This window comes from Phallusia mammillata, chromosome 2 (assembly GCF_965637545.1).
Source record: "Phallusia mammillata chromosome 2, kaPhaMamm4.hap1.1, whole genome shotgun sequence".
Lineage (NCBI taxonomy): Eukaryota > Metazoa > Chordata > Ascidiacea > Phlebobranchia > Ascidiidae > Phallusia > Phallusia mammillata.
This window is the reverse complement of record NC_137253.1, coordinates 614,792-640,376: the sequence shown is the minus strand read 5'-3', so window position 1 is coordinate 640,376 and position 25,585 is coordinate 614,792. Positions and strand designations below refer to the sequence as shown.

At 37.5% G+C, this 25,585-nt stretch overlaps 1 protein-coding gene across 2 annotated transcripts; it reads left to right on the top strand.

Annotated features, from left to right (window-relative positions):
* Window positions 1–1,449: 1,449 nt before the first annotated feature.
* Window positions 1,450–25,395, top strand: LOC145213752 (disheveled-associated activator of morphogenesis 2-like). 2 transcript variants are annotated; one of them, XM_080082139.1, is made up of 24 exons: window positions 1,451–1,790; window positions 5,074–5,163; window positions 6,153–6,227; window positions 9,988–10,079; window positions 10,415–10,550; window positions 11,066–11,263; window positions 12,923–13,042; window positions 14,163–14,333; window positions 14,887–15,004; window positions 15,419–15,554; window positions 15,909–15,967; window positions 16,533–16,723; window positions 17,914–17,979; window positions 18,763–19,149; window positions 19,482–19,544; window positions 20,288–20,314; window positions 20,802–20,951; window positions 21,570–21,709; window positions 22,135–22,223; window positions 22,433–22,601; window positions 22,907–23,014; window positions 23,081–23,285; window positions 24,128–24,298; window positions 24,623–25,395. In XM_080082139.1, the coding sequence occupies exons 1-24, from the start codon at window positions 1,596–1,598 to the stop codon at window positions 24,839–24,841; spliced, it is 3,375 nt and encodes a 1,124-aa protein (XP_079938265.1). In that variant the 5' UTR covers window positions 1,451–1,595; the 3' UTR covers window positions 24,842–25,395. The 2 variants fall into 2 exon arrangements, with proteins under 2 accessions (XP_079938267.1, XP_079938265.1); XM_080082141.1 differs by lacking the exon at window positions 17,914–17,979 and having other exon boundaries at window positions 1,450–1,790.
* Window positions 25,396–25,585: the final 190 nt, after the last annotated feature.

The window sequence follows — 25,585 nt, the reverse complement described above, 5'->3', positions numbered from 1 at the left end:
TAGCAAAAAGCGTTTCTTCTTGAAAATATCTCGTTATCCTTATTAAATTTATTATCTATTAAATGTGAGTTCTTTGCCATTTTGTTGGATACATGTTTGTTACTGTGCTTGTAAAATGCTTAAACAATTATTCCAATGCTTATAACACCACTTGTGACTTTTTGATATGTGTTGTTGTAATGTACGTTTTGTTGGTTGTAAGTTGTAGCCACTAATTGTGGTACAGTGACATTTTTTGTGGCATGTCATATTTTAATACATGCTAATAATTTTACTGTGTTGTATCAATTTATAATGTTATGTAGCCAACCAAAAACGGTCACTGGTTGCTTAAAACTTGTTGTGTCTGTTTCAAAGTGAAGGTCTACTAATTGCAAACACAAATACCAACTCAAGTAGTTTGAACTTGCAAATTCATCAACAATAATTGTTTTCAATCGCTGGCATACCTGTCCCTGTGAATGATTAACAAGCAATTGCTGATGTAAATATTCGAACATTAAAAGTGAAATGAGTTATTAAGGAAATATTATGACTTCCTGTCTGTTAACACCAGGCTTGAGTAATACGTTGTGACCACAAGTCAAATGATTTCCTATTGACTTCAACGCACGTTGTCATGCAAGACAATGAGCATTGTGTTTGACAGCAACTGTTGTTACCAGTGCAGGCGTTAGCAGGGAAAGTTTGTTTGCTGTTTCATGCATGTGGGCATGATAAGTTTAAAGCTATTTTTCTGAATTTAAGTTGCCACTAAAATATGTAAGTTATTGTTACCAGTTTACAGTACAAGCGTTAGCAGAGAGAGTGTGTTTGTTGTTTTGTGCATATAGACATGATAAGTTTAAATGTTTCTTAGCTAATTTTATGAACATAAGTTGCAGTAGGCTTAACAATTCTTTGTAATGTTGGCCCAAACTTTCACTACTTTAATTAGTAAACGTTGCCAGTTGTTAGATGATTAAGTATAGTGAAAGAAAAGTGTTAACTTGGTACACATATAAAGTATCCAGTGGCTAAAATAGCCTGCATCTGTTGTATCAGTCTCACTGCTTGTCGTTTCATTTTATGACTGGCAATTCATTGTTTTGCTTGTTGTGAGCAAACAGAGGAATTGTGTTGTAACAATAACAAGACCCCATGGGGCCAGACAAGAACATCATTAGACTTTGAATCCAAGACCACAATTGTTTCAATGCCAGTTGAAACTGTTTCCAATTAAGATATTATTCTAGTGATTTAACAGATACCAGTTTGTTAAACCAAATTTAATGTACAAGTGACTGAAAAGTTGCATGCACTAACAAAGAAATCTGTTTTACAATTGTGCTCTGTTTTTGGTTTAGTTGTTGGGATTTGACATAAGAAAATTTGTTGTAAACTCAAATACCAAGTTTGTGAAAAGTGGCTTATATGTGTATTGTGTATGCAATGAAATCTGAACTGTAAATGTCTTCTGTTTATATTTAGTTACTGGGATGTGAAATAAGCAAATTTGTCGTAAACTTAAGAAACAAGTTTGTAAATTTGCCTCCTGAACTGCTGGTGAAATTTAATGTGAAGAAATATCATTGAAACTCGGATTATCAGCTAAGATGCCTCGTAAGAAGAGAAAGGGGGGCGGGGGAGGTGGGATATTCGCAGCATGTTTTGGGGGGTCGGATGAACCCCCTGAAATTCAGCTTGACATGACAACAGATTTGATGGTTGCCCCACCAACACTGATGAATGAAAGTGAAGCGCCGATGCCGTCGCCAAGCGAACTTAAAAAGAAATTTGCTGAGCTTGTGGTAGGTGGAATTTGTAAAACCTTGTGCTCAGTTGTGTTTAAAGCCTTGCAGTTAAGAATGATGCAAGGTAGAGGAGTCAATGAGGCTGTTTGGCCATGCTTATGTCCAGTGGTGTGATTCAGCCGGTTCGCACCGGTTCTATAGAATCGTCTCACGAAATTTTATGAGATCAGCGAACCGGTTAGCATTACTGCTTATGGCAATGGAAGTTTTGAAGTACCTGTGCAGTTTATAATTGTGATGCAATTTGAAATGTAAACAGTTTTTCACCACACTGTATTCTATATTTCAAACCTTATTTGTGACCTTTCAATTTATGATTAAGTGGGATTGGCCATCCTGTTTGAAACGTTGCAGTTTAAATCAAGCTCTTGTAAAATATTAACATATGTAGCAGAGCTTGTAGTGTTTACCCGGTTAATATTTGCACACTGTTTGGTGCAAGTGCTTAATCAAGTTGTGACTCGGGTGTCAGCAAACATCGCCAATCAGTGTGAAATCAAGTCGTTCTGAGTCAAACCACACATCCCGGTCACGTGGTGCGCACGTCATAAAACGTTTTTGCCAGTCGTTTGTTTGCTCATAATTTCGTGCCCAACAATATGCGTCACAATGCAAAATAACCACAGCTTAAAATACAACGAACCTTGCCCATTCTTAGCTGCCAATGCTGTCAACCCCGAAACGTTAAAAATAAACCTAGAAGGAAATACACATACCACGCGAAACCGCATCATGCACGACACTGGCGTTTAAATTGAAAGAATGTCGTGCTTTAAACTTTACACATAAAGCGGGTTACCCAACGAGCTTCATGCGGGATTCGCTTCACATCTGGTACATGATTTCTTGGATCAACTTCACACGGCACGAAACTAAGTGTTAGTATTTCCCCACATTCAAATCCTATGCTTTGTAATTACGATAAACTGCCGTTGAAATATTGTTCTAACAATTAGCAAAGAATTGTGACTGTTTGTCGTCATAACAGATGACGTATTTGTTGATTATGACGCCTGAAGTGGCAATTGTGACGCCAGAAAGCTTGTTCACAGTCAACTGAAGGGTCTTGATGTATCGGGAGTCGAAAAACAATTGTTGTTTTACAGTTTGTGGCAGAAGTCATTGCAAAGCAGAAACTTAAAGCGGGTTTGTAAACGGGTTGCGGGCATTTAATCGTTGTAATCGTTTGTTGAGTTGAAAATACCGCAGTTTGAAGTGGAATGTATAACGGCATTTTACATGTTCGACATTTCCTAAACATTTCACTTTATTAGGCTCGTTAGGGAACCCGCTTAAAGTTTTGTATATTATTGACTGCATAGGCTCGTTATGCGTCATGATCTACTTTTTCGTTACAAAACCCGCATTCAATTGGTAAAGTTGTGAATGTAGCTGTATCGTGCTGTTGTGGGTGATATTAGCGGCCAACCTTTGCGATAATTACTGAGGTTCGGTCACAATTTCAAAAAGAAATGGAGTTTCCTATTTACTATTTGCACTTGAACTGCGTTAAAGTTTTGAACGAAACATTTTTGATATTTTCCGACATTCCCGGCATGTTTCGACGTTCTCGCGTCGCCTCCTTGAAAGTAGTGAGTGTTCAGTCGCCATCTCGCCTAACTCTGCTGCCCCGATTTAAACTTCTCTCTCGGGATTAAGCGTCTGATCTAGATTCGCATCTGTTATCCTCTGTGACGTCACAGTCCCCTGTTGTCTGCTGGAAACGTCAACAATTAGTCGAGGATCGCGAATGATTGAAACGCACAAGTTTTCACACAATGTACTCGTAAAAAGTTTTTGGCCAATTTATAGAACCTTCTCACGCAAAACCTTTCATAGAACTTTATTGAGTATTCAATATTTCGGTATTTTTAGGTTTTTTGGAAGATTTTGTAAATGTTTTTAGAAGCAAACAAACTCGGGTAACATTAGCATGTCACTTTTCCCGGTTTTACAGGAAGTTACACAAACATCGTACTCGCATGGCACGTTTCATTGTGACGCAACAAAAGGAGTCAACATTAACCGGTCTTTAAAGTTATTTCGTATTTACAAATCCAGTGTTTTCACTCGTTTTAATGTTTAATGTTACATCGCATCGACGTGGTCATTATCACGTTACACAAGGAGGTATTTGTATTCTGGTTTACAGTTTGTATTGTGCAGAAATTGCACTTGTGTTGTCTTATATGTAGGAGAGGCCGGCACTGCAATTTTATGCTGCTGGTTGAGACTTCACATCGACATCTTCCGTATTGGCAAAGTGCCTGCTGTAATTGGGTTAAAAACCACCAACTGCCAAAATTGGCGGTTTAATTATTACGTCACAAACGTTTGTAGTGAGAGCGCGATTTCTTTGTAGTTTTTCTCGGAACGTGACTCGGGCGTTTGCAAGAATGTGGAGGAACTTTTCAAATGCCAGCACGCCGATATTTACAACATGAATCCTGTCACACGAATTACATGATTCAAACATTTTGCACGGAGCGCTTACACAAATCCATGTGTGAGCTTTCTGATATAATATTTCGCATACTTGAATTATAATCCAAACATGATGTTTTTATTTGTTTGTAAAAAGTTGGATTGTTTTAAATTTGTAGAAGCAAATGCGTTTAGGTTTAAAGCCGAGTTGCAATTAAGCCCGTTTTATTTCAAACTTAATCCTAAACCCGAAAAAACGCACAGACAACATTGTTCCGCTTGAGAAACCCGATTGTAGAGTTCACACAATAAACTAAACTTTATTTAGCGGAATACAAACATCGCTCACTTAAGGTTGCTAACAGCTGCGCAAAGCCCGCCATGGGTTTGGCGCAAGGTTGGCTTACGTCATCTCAACTTACCTTGTTTACACACCGATAGATTGTGTGACGTTTCTATAACATGAACCGATGTCATCTGTAACGCCAAGTGTGTTAGGCCATTAAGTTGTAAATATGAAATCGTAACATTGATGTAAAATGTTCAACTTACGTATATTGTGGCTGGGACGTCCAGAAACAAAGTTCTCCGAGTGACGTTTTGTCGGTGAAACCACCATGTTATGTTGCACTTACGTGTGGGGGATCTGTTGGCTTGTAAACCTGCTGTGTTCATTAAACCTTGATTAGAATACTTCTGCATCAAATTCTTTAATAAAACAATTCTTGTTTTTGTAAACTGCTCACTTTCTAACGCTGGTTTTCCACGTTTCGTCAGGAATTAGCAGTTTAACGTTGTGCTCTGTAGTTTGAATCCATGTAACTTCCAAAGTGTGAAATTTATTGTTGTTTTTCAGGACGAACTTGACCTTCCTGCTCCTCACAGACAAGCAATGTTCAACCTTACACCGGAGAAACAGTGGCATATTTACTGTAGTAAGAAAAAGGTGGGACCAAATTCGTTGCTTACTATATTGCGATTATAGTACGCCAGGCCCATTGAAGGCCTGATACCGAATCAGCCGGTTACCAAGCATTCACCAACATATGGCAAGGCACAGACTAGAATTCTAGCCTGCGGTGGGATTCGAACCCACGACAGGAGTCTTTTCGGGACTCGAGCTCTACCAACTGAGTTACGCAGGCTCAGTGGAGAATCCGCCGAAAGTCGAATCACAAGCATTGTTGCCTGCCTCGTATAACTATAGTGTGCGGATAAAATTTAGTCACGACCCGAACCCACATCGTAAGTTTCCGGTACTTCCGCTTATAAGCAAATGTTGAGTGACAACCGACTAACACGCAGTGGGATTCGAACCTACAACCTGGAACTAACAACCTGGAATCCAACTCACATTGCCGACTCGAATGTTTTAGCCGAAATTTAGGTTTTTTAAATTTAGAAGCAATTTAACCACTTCCGGTTTACAATGTCATGACCTTGAGTGACGTCACATCCACCTAAAACATTTAAACTTTTTTTGACACCGATATTATGTGGATTAACGTTACGCAAGACCGGAGTTTGTAGGCACAGGAATATATGGATCCTAAAAAAACAAATTCTTGGTAAAATGTGTTTCTATTTCTGAGGAGTTTTGGCCCAAACTCTTGGATTTGGGTTATTGCCTTGCGTTCGAGATCTGTCATAAATGTTTTACCACAAAAATATACAAGCTGTTGCTGCCAGGCATAATATCAACCTTATAGAGCTCTTCTGGCAATTGTATTTTGTCAGACGGTTTAAAGTGCAAAGAGCGCGGCAAGATATTTTCCCTGATGCACCCATGGTTGAAATGCAGGTGTACCATGTGCCTCGCAATCGAGTGTCTCATGTCAACGCACTTTCTAAACACAATTGCCAGAAGAGCTCTATTGTAAAATTCGCCACAAAACGTGCGTAAAATATTTCTTGAATTTTTTCTCACTTTTCCAGGAGCAAGAAGACCCGAATAAGTTGGCGACGAGTTGGCCGGATTACTACATCGACCGACTCAACTCCATGAGCACGGTGAGCGGAGCTTATTTACACGACAATACGTCGTAACTTTATCACACAACCGGACGTAAACTTCGCTGACGTCATTGTCTATCCCTTCTGTTATGTAGACATGACGTAATTATGTTGCGTCATTCACGTTGATTTTCACACCTCGGTTTTGTCTGCTTGTTTCGTAAATGTCTGAATCGTTGTGAAATGTCTGGAATCTGATCATCGCATTTCTCACTATAAGTAGGGATGTTTAGATTGATGAGTCATGTTTATTTGTGCTGACTCCATTTATCGGGTATCGCTTCAGGTGATTCACCCGCAGATACTGAAACCCGCGGACGTTTACTTGTGTTGAGTTTATTTCACCGGGTGAAGGAAATCGTAGCAGCACAATTGCGCTAAAATATCCACCAAGCCCGAAATAGCTGCGCAACGTTCAGACGTTAAAAAGCGACAAAGATGAGGGTACAATCGGTGGAAAGATGGCAGACGCGCTGCAATAATAAAATTTCAGAGTTCCTTTAACACAAACAAACGTTTTTTGTGATATTAGCTGTTCGACCCGGTTTTAACCATTTTTGACTCACAGTGACATGGAATTATTTTCTGTGTTGTCATAATTAAAATGCAGAATTTTTTTCCTCTGCAAATCGCTGCGCTGTCGAAGCATTGTTACGTAACACAATCAGTTTTACCCTACTCTGAACCCAAAACACAATCACGCATTATTACGTCACACCTACAATGTATCTAGTTCGCGAATGTTTTGTGCGTCTCGTTTTACACGTGACCTTTTCCGGGCGCGCTCACACAGATTGGTGCGGTGCACTGTTGCTGACCGCATGAACCGCAGTGAAAGCGCGCCAGGCTGGCATATGGTGGGCGGTAATTTGATCAGGATTGCTGGGGGGGCGGGACATGAAAGGCTGTAATGCGTCCCTACACTTCTTGTAGTTATACTTCCACTATTTCGCATTGTCTTCGCTTGTTTATGAGCGCACAATGCCCTTGTGACGAAACTTCCTTTTGATTTCCTGTCTTGGGGGAATGTTAAGAAATTCTGCATTGCCTGGTGTTGGTAGATGCGACTTTTATTGGTGAATTATTCGTAGTTCCGATGAAACCAACTTTGCAACAGGGAATAGATTGGCGGGAATAGTTGTGTTAACATACAAACTTGATTGCTTGTCAAGTTTATCGAGCTCTTCTGGCAATTGTATTTTATTCCGACGTTTCGACGTCCTATATACAGGTCGCCTTCATCAGGGTAAATAACACTGAATGCGACTGGTACAGTGCACGATAAACAAGGGAAAAAAGAATTAAATTTAAGCCTGTCATAACGCAACGAAAACACCGCTTGTATTAACACACAAACTTCGCCTAACCGTCCGTTATGATACATTTGTGAACTAAAAATCTTGCCTTATTTGTTTACTGGTATGAACACTTACTTCTCCGTGAGCCCAGCAACATTAAATTTTTCCTGTGTCAGTTAAATTCCACCCGAACATTTGTGTCAGACAGACAGTTGTTCCCAGACACAAACCCCTCCACAAACGCCTCCTGCTATAGATTGTGGTTTAAATCAGACAAATATCGAGCGTTTAATTGAATTCCAACAATCTTGTCCCGTTTAAATGGAACGAAGATGAAAAACCCTGTAGAGAAGCAACATAAATATTTAACTGTTTGTTCTCCGATCAATGTTTAGTCGTTGTGAAAATATGATCCCTCCCATTCCCACGATGTCCCCCCCCCCACATTTATCGACGTTGTATTTTTTCCAATTTTTTGTGAATTTTATTAATACTGGTTTGATTCATAGACATTGGATGCAAGCTTCGCAGATGATTCATAATTTAATTTCGTCCGTGGTCAATTCGCGGTGAATAAAGTTTCAACTCAGTGGTACCCAACCTTTATCGACGAATTCCTCACTTAACAATTTAACGCATTTTGATTTCTTCCCAATACACTACGTAGTAGATGCTAAACCAAACAAAGATCAAATAAAACTGGGCCTTTATATCAACTTCACAGTCTATTTAAAGTAAATTCCTCTCCTCAAGTTTTAAAATTCCACGCCGGTTGGGAACCACTGTTTTAACTGAAAACGCGCGTTTTCCCACGAAAGCTTACAATTTCAAACGGGTTTTGATCGATTCGGCAACTTTTTAATCCCGGAATAACGAAGCTGGTTAGCGAACCCGCTTCACGTAAACAAAATCTCTGTTTTACTCAGTTGTTACGTACGCACTGATCACCCCAATTATTTGACACACAAGTTCATTATCTCGTAACAATTCAGGTTATGTCGTCATAAAACCTAGCGTTGTTAGTGAAAAGGTCACGGGAAAGTTCTCGTGAAGTTTTGTGTCACTGATTCGACTACTGTACATTTCTGCCTTTTCACACAAGGTACGAATGGCCCTTATGCCTTTCCATACACGGTATTTATGCGTATTCCCACCCGACAATTTTCCTCCAACAACTTTGTGATTGCTATGACAACTTTCGCAGTTTGCTGTGATGAATTTTGTGGAGCTTTGTCCCGATTGTGACGTAAAGGTGTGAATTGTTTTGTCACAATTCCCACGTTTGCAGCAGGGATGGCGATGTCTCATTGATTAAAGTTGGTCGTAAAAAACTTCGTCGCTTCTAGACACCACAATGAATCGAAGTGTAAAAAACGTTACTTTCTAAATGATAGTTTTGCAATCCAGACAAAAACGTTGTAACATTGAAATACGTTCAATGCAAACACACCTGCCGAGGTTGGGGCGACATACAATGGTACTATGATGTCATAAACAGTGTTTGTCCTTGCGCGAGTGTTCCGCTTTTTGTTGTTGTGGTTTGGTTGGAGGAATCACAATCGTTTGTGGGTTTGGTTCCCTCTCCTTATTTGTTCCCTATTTAACCCCAACAATTTTACCCCCTGCACCCCATTCACCTGTCTATATTAGGAATCTGAACAAATTGAGAGCAACAATAGTCCATCTTTATTTGCCGAAACCACATGGATTCTTCTGCTTTTTTCTTACTGTGTCCAACTTTTGTAGCGTTGATTTCATGGTGGTTCCACTGATTTGTTAGTTATCAAACTTTCAAGCAGTCATTGAAACAACAAAACTGATCCTGTGCACTCGACTGTGTAATGTGGTGATGTGGTGTCCCACTTAACACTCACGGAAATAATTTATAAAACAAGAGGTGATGAAAAAGTTGACACCTTTTATGTTTCCTAATGGATTTTAGAATGTTTTGTAAGCATATGTTTTTGTCCGACTCTGGGATATGTTTTGTCAGATGTTTCCTAATTGTTCTAATGAAAAAGTAGACACACTTCATGTTTCTTGGAAATGTTTTTTAATTATCCAGTCATTGCATTATGAATTCCTGAAAATATTTTTTTCCTGGGAAATCCCTGTTTATTGTTTTGGGGTCCTCATATTTTATGTTACACACCCAAGGTCCACTGCATGCGATGGACTCAATCAATCTCATCCTGAAAGTGTTTGTTTAAAATTTATGCCATAGATTAATTCGGCATTCAACTTCAAAATGTTTTGTATGCATATGTTTTGGCATTAACAGTAGACAGACTCTGGGCATCCTAGTTTGGCAAGTAATACATTTTGTGTTGCTTGTGATACACTATCCATACATTCCCCTGGAACTCCAGCATCACTGATACTGCAGACAGTGTGATGTAGTTGAGTCTTAAATCAGGGGTGTGTGTTCTTCAATATTACATGGTTCCATTGTTTTTCAGATCATGGTTTTAATGTACGATGAGGAAGAGATTGAAATGAGATTGAAACTCGTCGATGGTTTGAAGTCAGCTTTACGAACTCAACCACTGCGGTGAACATTTAAACTAGATTGTTCACATCCGTATGTTGTTTTTTTACAAAAAGTTAATATCATGGCAAATGTATGTTTGCCCGAATAATAAATCTATTTTATTATCGTCAGTCATTTTAGAACATAACACACAAACAAAGCCATTTTTTAATGCAAGTATTTTGACAACAATTTTATAATTGGATTATTTCATTTTCATATCTCTTTGACTTTTTTACAATTTAAACATTATTGACGACATTTTAGCTTTGAACCACTCATGCATACAAACATTCCTCGTCTTAAAACATTTTTCCATTGTTTGGATAATGACATAACAATGCAGTATTGTTTAGATTTGTGATCCGCTTCACTGAACTCGATGGCTTGTCGTGTATTTTAAATTTCCTCAAAAACATGGCCCCAGAAGTCCGAGAAAGTCGGATTCACACTTCCATCATCGGTTGCGTAAAAGCTCTCATGAATAACACGGTAATAAAATTTTGGAACTTTTTTTGTTTGTGACATAATCAAGTATTAAAAGTTATTTTTCTCCTGTTTTTCACGAAAAAATTCTCTGCAACACACCCCCAAACTATTATTTGAATGTCCAAAACCTAAAAATGTTGAACAAATACTGAATGTAGGTTTGCTGGTAACAATTTTGTGCACTGTTCAATGTGATTCCCACCAGGGCCTATAAATAGATTTACCTGTCTGAAAATAAGTTTCATGAATGATAAGTTGTTTTCAACTGACCTGTCTACTTTTACAAAAAAGAAATTCTCAAAATCATGCTGTTTCTAGAAAATATAACATTTTGCCACGAACATAAATGAAAAATTGTTTTCCATGAACCTATTTACTTCTACAGACTTTTCTGATGATACGGTACTAGAAAATATAATCGAATAAAAACATATATTTTGCTATGAACACGTTTAAGCATTAAATATATGAATGTAAGCAAATTGATTTTTCATCACCTCATGAAATTATCTTCACAGCAAGGACGAGCGAATGTTCTGGCTCACCCAGAAGGAATCAATGTCATCGCCCAAAGTTTATCCTGCGAGAGTTTGAGAACCAAGACAGCAGTTCTTGAGATTCTTGGAGCAGTTTGTCTTGTGCCAGGTGGCCATAAGAGGGTGCTAGAGGCAATGCTACATTTCCAGAAGTTTGCCCACGAACGCACAAGATTTCAGGTAACAATATTTCACAAGAAATATTTCCCCAGCCATTGCTGATAAATACTAATGTTACCAATTATTATATTTGAATAAGAACTGAAGCTTCCAATTGTTTCAGCAGCTAGAGCAGGGGTTCTTAACCATGGGTGCACGCACCCCCAAGGGGTGCCGGGATGCTGAATCATTAAGGTTGGCTAGGTCTATTCTAAATAAATACTAAAACCCAGGGGGTGCGAAAACTGATTGGTGATTTAAAAGGGGTGCAGTAAGAAAAAAAGGTTAAGAACCACTGAGCTAGAGTGTTTGTTACAACTCGGCAAAATCGATATTTTATATGTTACATTGCATAACGAAAAACACCGACTGATTTAAGTTTACTGGGAGGTTCAGTTTAGTATATATTATCCGCGACTGAAATTGTCTGCGATGAGCATGTGTTGGTTCAGGACAGTTTCTGTAAAAGCACAGTTGTATATTTACAATCTTGTATCTATAATAATCCTATTCTTTGCATTTGTTACAACAAGCTGTGAATAATAGGTCATGTGCTTTGTTTGCCTGACACCAGCTGGATGTATTAAGTATCATTTTGCACCTAATATATCCACACACACTGTTACATTTCTGTACGTGGTTGTGTAACGTGATATGAGGCTTTTCATAATCCACTGTTTATGGTTATTTATGTTTCCCTAAACTTTCCTCTGTTGACATATTGTCGGGTGGATCTTTCTTCTAACTCTGTTTTGCCATTAAGACTTGACTTCTGTCATATTCCCTTACATTTATCACATACACAGTTCTATCATAACATCACATTATTATCCCTTAAATCCAGTGATGAGATTCAGCCGGTTCTATACAACCGTCTTATGAAATTTTATGAGATCAGCGAACCGGTTAGCATTACTGGTCACTGTCAATGGACTTTATGTAACAGAACTGGCTGGAAAATATGACTATTGTGATAGAACCGGCTGACAGAAAATTTGAATCCCACCACTGCCTAAACTCTGTTGTATTTTAGTAAGACACTGTTAACTAAGTATAAAATGGAATATTGTCCTAAAACATCACAAAAACAGTGTGGAAACTGTGTATGTGTTTGACCCCAAAACAATGGCCCAGTAGATTTCCAAACGTTTGCCATTTTTTACCATATTCAAATTTGCACCTGTTCAACCTGGTTGCCCCACACTTTGTTTTCCAGCACTTTTGTCACCAAACATCGCTTTATTGCTTTTAACTTCTCATGCATTAAACAACAGGGCATCAATTTTTCATGTTGTGTTTTATCTTATTCCATGAATGTCGTAAATTTTTGATGTAATATGCATAATTGATATTTAAGACAACTCTGTGTATTGTTTGATGCGAGACTAAATGGATTCTTTATTTAACACGATGTAAGTTGAGAATTTAATGTTTTTTATCCCTGACTTTCCACTGAAAATACAGTTTATACCTTAATTTAACTTTTAATACCAAACTGCAGTTTAAATAAAAATAAAAGTCATATCACACATCCATCTGTATTTCATTTGTTTCGAAATATAGCTGAATTTGTAAAAAGTTCTAAAAAGCCATGCCAAAGATGCACTGGTAAAATGTGGGCAGCGTTTTTATTTCAAATAATTTTTTAACAGGCCTTGGAATTCTGTTTTGTTTCTGCAGAACATAGTGAATGAGCTCGGAGCAAGTCACCATTCCCCCGAAGACGACACTTTCGAAGTTGAACTCAAAACTGCAGCGATGTCGTTTCTGAACGCCCTCGTCAATTGTGGGGCTGGAGAGGTGAGGTTAAAGTTGGTGTGGATTGTGTTGCAACAATATGATTGTGTGCATGTTTGAATTGACAGGAGCACCCCAGTGGCTGGGGGTGGGAACAACTAAAATACCAACAGTTGCACAAAAACTATTAAATTTGTAACTCCTGATTAAAAAAGCTTAAATCAGTGTAATACAGCAAAGATTAATTAAAAATCAGCAGTAACCCCTTGAATACATTATATTTTAAGCTCTTTGGTAAAAGTTTAAATGTTAATGCAGCAAAGACTGTTTTTAAAAACCTGCAGTAATCGAAAAAAGCATTTTGTTTATGTTTGAAGTTTAAATGTTCCAATATAGCAGCAAAGACAATGATGTGTCTGTTGACAAATAATCCGCATTGTGCCGGCTCACTTTGAAATGTCTGGCATTTTACAACTGCGGCAAATTTGTGATGAAAATCTCGCCCTGAGGGCTTTTCACTTGACATGTCACATCAAGACTTTGTACTAATTTGGAGAGATTTGCCGGATTTCAATTGATGATTGCATTGCCAAATGTGGCCGCCCTTTAATGTCCTCGTTTGACCTTTAAATGTTTCACACAGAAACTTTAGACAGCCAAACTTTGTCTTGTATGAATTTAAAGTATTTAGGCTTTTATGTGCATATTTGGCAATCGGAAAGTTGCTTTTTTCCACCCAATTCCACTTTTGTCTTTGTCATGCTCGATATATCACACATTCAAAATTTACTTTTACTAGATACTAGATCAATTATATTTTTTACACTACAAAAACAAACAACTTTTTTTACTGAGAAGAATTGCGGGTTTTTTTAAGACAGAGATTATACAACTTATTGCTTGTTTTGATTTTACTTGATTCAGTAGCAATCTATGATTAGAAAGCAATATGTTTTGTTGTTCTGTCAAGTTACATGATGAGGTTTTAACGCACAACATCTGACTTATTGCATGTTTTGTTGACAAATGTTTCTTTCACATCAAAATTTTCTCAACAGGAATATGTTTTCTTGCTCTGATGGTTTTGTAAAGAAATATTAACCTACAACTCAACTTTGAGCACGTGTTGGAAAAAATAGTTTGTTGACAAATATTTCTTTTTCATTCAAAATTTTCTTGACAGGACCATCTTGAGTTTCGATGTCATCTCCGTTACGAACTCCTCCTGCTCGGAATCCAACCAATCATGGTTCAACTCCGTGAGTATGAGAACGACGTCCTCAACAAACATCTCGACTTTTTCGAACTCGTCCGTAGTGAAGATGAGGAAGAAATTGCTTCAAGATTCGACGTGGTAAGATGATTTGATAAATATTCGGTTGAAAGCACACATAAAACTGATACATGAAGGTGAAAAAACTTAAATGTACTGTTTTGCTGGTGGATATAATGATTGAATTAATAGACAGATGCATGCCAACAAACTTAAAAACAAAACAAAGAAACGTGACACACATTGTATTGCTGACAAGTTAAAATTGCACTTATTTTTTCGATATATGGTATTCAGGACCTAATTCAACTTCAGCAGGGTTGCATAAAAACACTGTTTTGTTGGTGAATATAACAAGTGTTGTTAATACACAGACACATATCAATTTGTTGGTGAATATAACAAGTGTTGTTAATACACAGACACATATCAATGAACTTGATTTTGATTTTTTTATGCCAACAAAGTTGGGATAAAAAAACAAAGGAGAATAACACACATTGAATTGGTAACATTTTTTCAAGTTAAATCTTCACTTGTTTTTAATTTGTGGTATCCAGGGTCTAATAAACTATATCATGGTCTTTACCTAGAGTTGATTTTCATGGAAATCATTTCCATTATTTTTTCTCAGCATCACGTTGACACAAAAAGTGCGAGTGAAATGTTCGACTTCATCCAGAAAAAACTTTGTTTCACGGAAGCTTATCCCAATCTTCTGTCATTGCTTCATCATTGTATGCTGTTGCCCTGTAAGTTAGACAATAAAGTTAACCAACAAAACTTGCTGGTGTTTACTGGTGGTTGCCTGCTGGATTCTCTGCCCATTTACATTATTTATAACTTTGTCAATAACTCATGCAAATTTTTTTCCTACACATTTTTACATTTTCCGACATTTTTTTTTATTCCTACACATTTTTACATTTTCCGACATTTTTTTTATTCCTACGCATTTTTTGCCTAATTTTTTTTACAGTTTCTGACATTTTTTTCCTAATTTTTTTTAAAGTTTCCGACATTTTTTATTCCTACACATCTTTAGTGATTAAGTCCCTTCAAAATTTTGTTCTCTTTCAATTGGATAAACTAAATTTCTGCAAAACTGTATGATTCTGACAATAGGAAGTGCAGTTTACTAAAACGATTTTTTGCGCAACTTTTAGTGAACCGAGGAGGATGTCCGTTCCACTGGCAATTGTTCGATCGAATCGTTCAACAAATTACTTTACAAAAAATTGACGGAAGCGATCCAGACGTTTCGTTTCTCAGAGATTTCAACCTGGAGAAATGCCTTAAACTGTGAGTTGTGAAATATACGCAATTCTGGTTGTGTAACATATTGTTGGTTTAAAATTTCATACTCATTGGACACAGAGCAGTTAAACCTTAAAACTAAACCTTCTCTTAAACTGTGAGAGAAAAAACATCTGCAGTTATGGCCTTGGGTTATAATTCTGTTTTTTGATTCTTTTGTTGCAACCATTTCTACCTTTATATACATGTATACATCACAAGTTGGGAAATCTTTATTTCCAGGCTGGAATCAGTTGACAATGTTATAAATAACAAATATATTTCGCTAAAAAAAGCATCTTCAGTGTCTCACTCAGTTAATGTACATAATTTTTTTGTTACCAAACATCATGTTTTAAGGCTGGTGGATGAGAATGAAATCAAAAAGTGGAAAGAGCAAGCTGAAACAATGAGAAAAAGTAAGTTTGAAGTAAAAGTGGTATATTTCTTGATATAACACAAAAGTGGATTTGGAAAATAATGGATTTGAAAGCTTCTTTTCAGATCTCATGCAATGTTATTATTGAGTCAACAAAAAAAGTGATAAAGTAATGTTTTAATTTTGTTTTGAACAAAAATGAAATACTTTAACTTGCATTCACCCTGACATAATATACGGATAAATCCAGCAACATTTCTTTTTTGTTGTGTTTTATTTTTTTTATAAAATCAGGAGTGCCGTAAGATGGCTACATTACCTAATACAACCTAAGTCTTGTCACCAGTGTGCACTGATTACATCTTGTGGGAAAACAGTGTGCATTGTATGCAGCTTGCTTATTTTTGATCTAAAATAAAAAAGAATAGTTTAGTTTTAGATTCTTCACCCTGACAAAATAGTTGATACCGGCATTTCTTTCTGGTTGATTTTTTTGCACTCTAATTTGCTTCACTGCCACAAAACACAGGGTTCCTTACCAGTGATGGGTTCTCTCACAAAAGTCACGTTTTTCGTTCCTAACCAATCTTGCTTGTCCGTTGCAGAACACGATGAAATGAAAGTCCAACTGGATCGCAAGGAGAGGGAATGTGAAGCGAAAGTCCAGGAGAAGGAGGATTTGATGCGGACTCTCAACATCCTGAAGGGAAAACTCGACTCCGAAACTAAAGATCGGCAAACCACCGAAGGGAAGTTAACCGAGATGACGCAACACGTCGACACATTGAGAAAATCTGTAAGTAAAATATGACAACAACAATTTAGTTTTGAATTTGCTTTAAGCATTTTATTTTGTTTGCCCTGAAAGTTTTCTTGATTTTTTACATATATTGCTAAATCTGTTGTTTCATACAATAGTGTATTGTAGAAAATCAAAAACAGTAAATATATTCCAGCCCAAATAGGCAGGAAATTTTAAGCTTTGGTTAGTAAAAATTATGATTATAATATCCTCGAAAAAGTGGTCTTGAATAAAAAATAATAATAATTAGGAAAAACATATTGGTATTAAACAGATTATCGGAATATTTACTACTTTTTCAAAGATTTCCTATTTTGACATATTTTAAGTCGAAGCTTGTGGAAAACTTTGAAAATATGTTGTTGCTTTGTAATTTGTAAAACCCTACCATCAACATAAGTCAATTTATTTCATGTTATGAGTCATTAAACTTTGCATTAGTGGGTGCGCTTAGTCAAGGCTGGCTTTGCATGGAAACCCGCTTACTAATAAACTGCTCTGTGTATAGGATGGGTCAATGTTATTTCCATGTAATGTTATTCTCAATGTTTAAAACATGATACAAGGCAGAACTTTCGTTGAACAAAAAAGCTACAGACAATGCACACTGTTTCAATCTATAAGTTTTCATCAGTGCAGTCTTGTGACGAGACATAGGCTGTATTGGCTAGTGTAGCCATCCAACGGCACTGCAGTTTGTTTGGGAGAAACAGGGTAAAAACCCATGCATCACCCATTGTGCGATGCCACAACTGGGCATACACCACAGGAAACTGGCTCACAATGGCCAAGCAACTGCTTGGGAAACAAAGGCCGACCTCTCGTCACCAGCTGCGCTGATGAGACCTTATAGGTCGAAACAGTGTGCACTGTCTGCAGCTTATCATTTATTGGCTCACATTGTACAAGGTTTAAGTTGTCATAAAAGTTTCCTTCATGTTGCTTAGCATCCAGTCATGATAAGCAAAGCCATGAGAAATCATTTTCTTCGAATTTCACAGCTTTAAAGTAAATTATTGTTTATTTAACTAAACATTGAATTCCCCAAATGAGCCTGGCAACTTGACATGAACCATTTTCCCTCTATCATTGCTTTTCTCCAACATTTTAAATTCTCCGAACTAGCCTGTAAATCCACACAAATATACAAACATTTCCCTTCTAACCTTCCCGTTCCGTGTTAGTCTGTTTCCAGCAATAAGGAAGGGATTTACAGTGAACCTCCAAATGATGAAGCTGTATATGAAGTGGTAAGATCACATGAGCATGATATGAGTTCACGTGATTAACATCTGTTTGTCATGTGATTGAAATGTTCATGTCAATGCACTCGGTTTCACAATTTTATTTTTTGAAATTATTAGCATCGTGTATGTTTTAGTGAAATTAGCACAAAAAAATAATGGAAAACGTCGGCAAAATTTGTTGATTGGTAAACGACCTGCTGTATTATGATTTATGACATGTTTTTATGTTTGTATTGATAGTTACAGACTTGTAAATGTTGTAAAATGCAGTATGAATAGAAATGTTTGCTTTTTTATTTGAGTATGTTACTGTATTGTATGAATATTTTGTTGTGGATTGAATTAATATTGTTTTGATCGTTATTTCAATTTTTTGTTTCCAAATTAACACTAGTTTTAAGCAAACTATTATTATTGATTTCAGCACCAAACTTAAGTTCTCATATATATTTTGGTCTGATTTCAATTTATTGCACATCTTTACTTTTCACAAAAACACTGAAAATTCTAAACTTCCTGTTGGCACAAAACCATGTGATTTCCCCCACATTTGCATGGAACAATTTATTTTGTTTGTTTTAGAGTTTTTTTGTAGAAGTTCAACTTACAGATTTGGATTTCAGCAAAGTTGTTGTAGTTTTGTTTTTGTTTGTTGTGCTTAGAAGTAGCAAGTTTAACAAAAAACAGGTTTTCTGTTTTTGGGCGAAAAATGCATAAAAAATAGTTTTTCTAAATATGTGAATAATTTAGAATTTAATCAGAACAATTTTATTTTGCTTTTTTCAGATCGCAAACGAACAAGAGGAAAAAGCAAAACTTCAACAAATTATCAAAAGTGGGAATATATCTGATGACGTGAAACAATCGATACTTTCGACCCCCCCACCCGCTCCCCCAAGTGCCATTCCAGCCCCTCCTCCACCACCGGGTGGGGCAATTCCACCTCCACCCCCTCCTCCAGGGGGAATCCCGCCACCCCCTCCCATGGGGGGAATTCCCCCACCCCCTCCACCAGGGGGAGTCCCCCCGCCCCCGATGGGAGGGGGTAACAAACCCAATCTCCCAAAGAAACAAATCCCGAAAGCCCCGAATCCGTTGAAGTCGTTTAATTGGTCGAAACTTCCCGAGAATAAACTTTCAGGGACAATTTGGATGGAGTTGGACGACGCTAAAGTGAGTCTGAAGTTCCAGTTGTGTGAATGGCATTTAAGTTGGAAACAGTAAAACATGCATAAAACCTTTTCTTTATTTATCCGGCTATTATGTACAAGTCACCCAACATTTTGACGTCATTTACCTGATAAATGCACCCTGTATGGGATGTTGAAGCGTTTAATGACGTAAATGTAAATGTACATATTTGCTGGATGAACAAAGAAAAGTTTATAAAATTTGCTAGGTAACAAAACTACACTAATGCATAAAATCGATTTAAAATGTTTTCAAGTAAACTTTACATGGATTTTTACTTTAATATTGTCAAAAGTATTTTCACTCTCACACAGGCCTTTAAGTTGATCGACTTGCCAAACTTGGACAACACGTTCTCAGCTTATCAACGTCAGCAGGTGAAAAAAATTATTTTGCTGAGGTGTTTTGGGCGAAAGCATGAATATTGCATGAGTGCAGGGCTGGTGGCAATGAATCAACTGCAATGACTTGACTTTACATAAAACCCTGCTGAAATATAATGTTGTCTGGTCTTATTGTGATTAAAATTAAAACACAGCTCGTATATGTGACTAATTTGCGAATATCTGTGTAAATTTGTTCCACTATAGATGATAGTTAGCTTAGCAATGTTTAGTCGAAAAAAATAAGTTTCCTGTTAATAATTTAGAAACTCCCAAAACAGACTTTGTGATTCCTGTCATTTATTGCTAATGTATTTTAATTCTGTTATTTAAGCATTGTTAGATTTTTGCATGAGGTGTTTTGGCTGGTGTGCATAAACATTCATTACTTGCAATGTGAACTGAACATTATATGGTCCAAGTGTCTTGCTATATGGGAATGCTTGGTGACCGGCTGATTTAAAATAACGCCTTCAACGGGCCTTGCATACTTTGATGATAATATAATGGTGGTTAGGTATAAGGTCATGAAGCCACTATGAAAGAATGATAATAATTGGGCAGGGATATTGAAAATGCTGATAAAATTGTTTGTATTTAATTTATATCATGGGTATAACAAATATAATTCACCTAATTATGGCTTTTTTACAAAATATTCTGACTACCATCACTGTGTATGGGGAAATCATATTTGCTTCACTAACACATAATTGCTATTTGCATGTTGGCTACAGGAGACTCCACAAAACACTTCAAACAAGGTCAGTTGTGGTAATTTGCATGAAAAGGCATAACCACCGTGTATGTTCATGTAGTTATTATGGCGCTGTTTATTTGTTGTTGTTGTTTTTATATTAAGTGTTTAATGAAAGAGTAATAATATTTAATTATTTGAATTTGTGATAGTGCTTTGCAGATAACAAAACATAAATTTACAAAAATAATCTTAACTTACTGGTTACTTGTACTGCAGACTTATAATCGTGGAAAATAATTGCTTTCGAACACTATATACGGATCTGTTAATAAGTTTAACAGTGAAAATAACGGCCCAAATAGGCTTAAAAAGCGCTAATGTGTGAGTGCATACAAACTGGTGCAACTGATGTGGCCTTCATATCACTGATGATGGTATGAGCAAGCATGTCGTTTTTTTACGTCTATTTGGACCGTTATTTTACTCATTAAACAATTGCTGTAGTTGTTTCAAACGATAAAAAATATTTGAAACATTCATCTGGTTCGCAGAAGTATGGTTCACAAGAAGATTTGTCGGTGAAGAAAGTGAAAGAATTATCGGTTATCGACGGGAGAAGAGCACAGAACTGCACGATCCTACTTTCAAAACTTAAACTTCCTGATGAGGACATTAAACGGGCTGTATTGAGTTGCGACAAGGTGAAATGGCTGACCACAAATTTATGTGAAACGTAATCAACACAAATAGTTTGTTTTCTTAAAAATATGAACATCCTAGAAACGTTTGCTTCACCTAAATCAGGGATGGCGAACCTTTTTAGTTGAATTTAAATTTTTAATCGTGGAAGTCTGGTAACCCTACCTACAGTAATCAGCATACATTTTTAAAACTACAACTGGGTCACTAAAATTCACGTGGGTCAGTGGTTCGCCATCCCTGGCCTAAATTAAACTAAGTACAAATGGGGTGACTTAACATTTCTGCTGCGGAAAGCTCAAGGGTTATTGTCTGCATTACCACCTCATAAGGTTTCTACAGGAATACATGCACATATTGATGAACAGTTAAAAGTGATTTGTTGCTGCTGTGCCAATTTGTTAGTACTTTAATACTATCAGGATTTTATGACTGAACTAACAACTGAATTTAAAGTCCTTTGCTTGCAAAAACAATCATGTGTGCAGTTTAAATGATGTGTATAGTAAATTGGTAAATAGGATGTAGAATATATAAAGTGGCAATATATAGAAGAAAAAAAACCTTTCTATTTTTCTTTATATTCACCCTGCATTTCTTCACTATTTCTGTTCACACAGAGCGAGGATTTACAGAAGGACATGTTGGAGCAACTGATCAAATATATTCCCACGAAGGAGGAGGTTGACATGTTAAACGAACACAAATCTGACATCAGCAAAATGGCCAGAGCTGATCGGTTCCTCTTCGAAATGAGCCAGTATGTTAAGAAAATATTCTACATTTTTTTTCCTTTACTATTTTACTGGTTCAAATGCTGAAAACGAACCACAATAACGAGGTTTAAACTTGTGGTTCTGGGCTGGTGGTCCATGACAACTTTTCAGGTGGTTGCATGTAATTTATAGAATATATAATGTGAAAACACCTCATCCAAGTTATTAGCCGGTTATTGTTAGCTGTCAGTTGTTTTATATCACTCCAGGAAATTCTCTATTGAAGGAATATATTTAAGTCAATATGCTTGTTGTGGATGTTTTCTTTATCCTTACTTAACAATGGACTGGTCCACGATATTCATTTAATTCAACTGGTGATCCATGACCTGAAACGAGTTGAGAACCACTGGTTTAAACCCAATGCACCAATAACTTCAAATCTTCAATAAATTTCTTTGTTTCGCAGAATTCATCATTACGAGCAAAAACTTAAAGCGCTTTTCTACAAAAAGAAATTCCACGAGCGAATTTCCGAACTCCAACCAAAAGTCGACGGTAAGTTTCAAAAATCGACGTCACTATAGCTGGATAATGCAATTATGACGTCACTATACCTGGATAAGGCAATTATGACGTCACTATACCTGGATAATGCAATTATGACGTCACTATACCTGGATAATGCAATTATGACGTCACTATACCTGGATAATGCAATTATGAAGTCACTATACCTGGATAATGCAATTATGATGTCATTACAGCTATTGTCAAGGCAACAAAGGAAATAGAGACAAGCAGAAAGATGCGGAAAGTTCTCGAATTGGTTTTGGCGTTTGGGAATTACATGAACAAGGGCCAGCGAGGGAACGCGTACGGATTCAAACTTCAAAGTTTAAACAAAATCGCTGACACGAAATCCAGCGCGAATAGGTGATTGTTACGTCACAAAGATCAACAATGAAAGCTGAATTATCACACATATTTTCTGTTATTAAAAAAAAGATTTATGCTTTTTACCTGTTTTCATGAAACAGTCTAATATTCTACTGATCAGAAGCAAGAATCTTTCTTTTTTACATTTTATTGCCTGTGGGAGATTTGTTAAATAACAAAATTGTTTGAGCTCAATTTATTTGTTTATTTTAAAACAAATATATGCTACATGATTTAGAATTATCAGTTATAACATTTTTGTGGCTTGCCCAATCTACATATGACGTCATAATATGTGATAGAAACGTCACACTGATGCATTTTCTCATCGGAATGTTGGAGAAGAACTCGCCCGAACTGCTTGACCTTGCCGATGACCTCAGCCACGTGGAAGCGGCGTCACGTGTCAGGTGACGTCATAGTGATGTCATACCGCCGGTTTGTGTTCGTGTAAGTGAGATGTTTTTGTGCAACAGTTTGGTGGAAGTTGACAAAGACATCGCCCAGCTTCGAGTCGGGTTCAAGGGGTTGAAGACAGAGTTGGAATTACAGACAGCTCGGGTAGCTGCGGGACAGAACGACCCAGCGGATCAATTCGTTCCTGTCATGACCGACTTCGTCACTGTTGCAACTTTCGGTTTCACTGAACTCGAAGAAATGTTGGTTGAGGCCAAAAAGCGGGTGAGTTGTCGTGTAGAGCTGCTGTTGTAACTCACTCCCATCAATCGTAAGCCACGCCATAGTGTAAATTAGGCCGGGCTTTTCGGACCGGGTTCGGGCTTGGGTTTCTTTAAAACAACGAGCCTGACTTTACACTCTGTGTCAGTTTTTTTTAAATAAATAACCAGCTAAGGAGTCAATTGCTGGACCTGACCTGACGTCAAACAGCCCTAAAACACCTTGTTCGAGACCAATTGTCTATTGTGTTTGTTATCTTGGTCTTTCCTGAGGCTCTAATCAATGGATGTATGAAAACGCAGAGGTGAAAAACATATCCGGGGTTACTTTCAAATATCAGCCACCCTTAAGTGAAGTCTATACACCAAGAAATTTAAATAAAATTATGGCGAGTAAAGTCGACATGCAACAGAAAATGTATAAAACGCAGAGGACAAAATAATCGGAAAAGTCATCCCAATATCAGCTACCCTCGGTTGTGAGCTGCATAAACTGCATAGTGTAAAATCTTACCGCGTTCACAATGTGACTTAACATGGTGGCCCAGAGTTGTAAACGGGCCTGAAATTGGGGCCTGAACCCGAAAGTACAAGCCCGAAACCCGGCCCAAACCCGAAAATGCATTGCAAGGCCTATACATTGAAGCCTCATGAAAGACCAAGACAACAAACACAATAGACAATTGGTCTTGACTAAGGCATTTTAGAGCTGTTTGACATTAGGTCAGGTCCAGCAACTGGCTATTAGCTACTTAAATATATATTTTTTAAATACTCACACAGAGTGTAAAGTCAGGCGAGGCCCGACTTACAACTCCGTGATAACCAGTTTCTCTCGTTTTTCAGTTCGGGAAAATCTGCGACTTATTTGCCGAAGATCCGAACAAACTTCAGCCAGACCAGTTCTTCGGTTTGTTCACATCGTTCATGGAAACTTTCAACAACGCCAAGAAAGAGAACATCGCCATGAAGAAGAAGAAAGACGACGAGGAGCGGAGGAGAAAGCAGGAAATAGAGGTGAGGAGCGGTTGTTATGGCTATCATCGTGCAGTTAAATGGAGCGGTTGCTAGGGCTTGATACCATTATCGTGCTTATGTCCAATATTTTTTTGGGGGGAAAGTCTATAAAGGGCTGGAAACACACGTTGCTGTTTTTTTGTTTAATCTCCATTTCATAAAAATGTCACTAAAGTGTTCAAACAAATGATTTTGCATCTACATTGAGGTTTACTGCATAGGAAAAAAATATTTGATTATTTGAAATATTATAAAAAATTATTTGATAAGTTTTTAAACAGCCAAATAATATTTATTTGATAACAGCCTATCTTTATGTTTCAGAGAGAGAACACGAAACATAAGAGGAAGGGGAAGACTGGAGTCGGGAAGAAGGAAGATGCTAGAGGAGAGTTCGACGATCTTGTCTCCGCGCTCAGATCCGGTGAGGTATTCGATAAAGAGGTTAGCAAGTTCCAGAAGAGGAACCGGAACCGACGACCTCCGTCATCGATGGATTCGGATCGGGAAAGAGTAGTCACCAAAATAACAACCAACATCTGACCAATCACAGACGGCCGTATATGGGCGTGGTCCGAATGCCACACCCCTTTCAAAGAGGTGTCTGTAGCGCCACCGTGTGGAGACGCAGGCGTCGTACTAACGTGGCGATTTTTAATTGGCTGTCACTGTACCACGTGGTTACACGTCACACAGGCAATGTGCCTTCAGTGAACAACTGCCCCCCTTTATTACGTCAAAGAGCATTATTGTCATAAGCATCCGATTGAACTAATAATTTTTATTTTACCTATTTTTTTCTCAAACTAACAAACTAATGAACACGTGACTATTTGCCATCGTGACGTAACAGAGCCTCAAGGTGCGCTTATGACGTCATAAACCCGAATGATTTTTCGCTTTGCTTGAATCACGTGATTGTTCCGTGCGTTTTGATTGGTGTTCCAAATAATAGTCCTGTTGTCGCCATGACAACTATAGTGACGCGGTACTTTTCGTTTCTGGTACCGTGTGACGCCATCGACTCTGACGTAACAATTTACTTACTGTTGCCATGACTACGTTTGTCGTTTCAAAAATAAAGTAAGTTCGTGTTGTTTCGGTTCTGTCGTCACAATGCAAGTTTCGTCACCAGTCAGTCAAGCTTGTTAATAACTTAAGGCTTTACTAAACAGGTGAACTTACAATGTCACAGCTTTGTTTGCTAGGGTTCCTGTTTTTGCAGTTGTTTTAAGTCAACAATCATTATATATTTGTACACTATGGAGTCTATCAGTCCTCTCCATC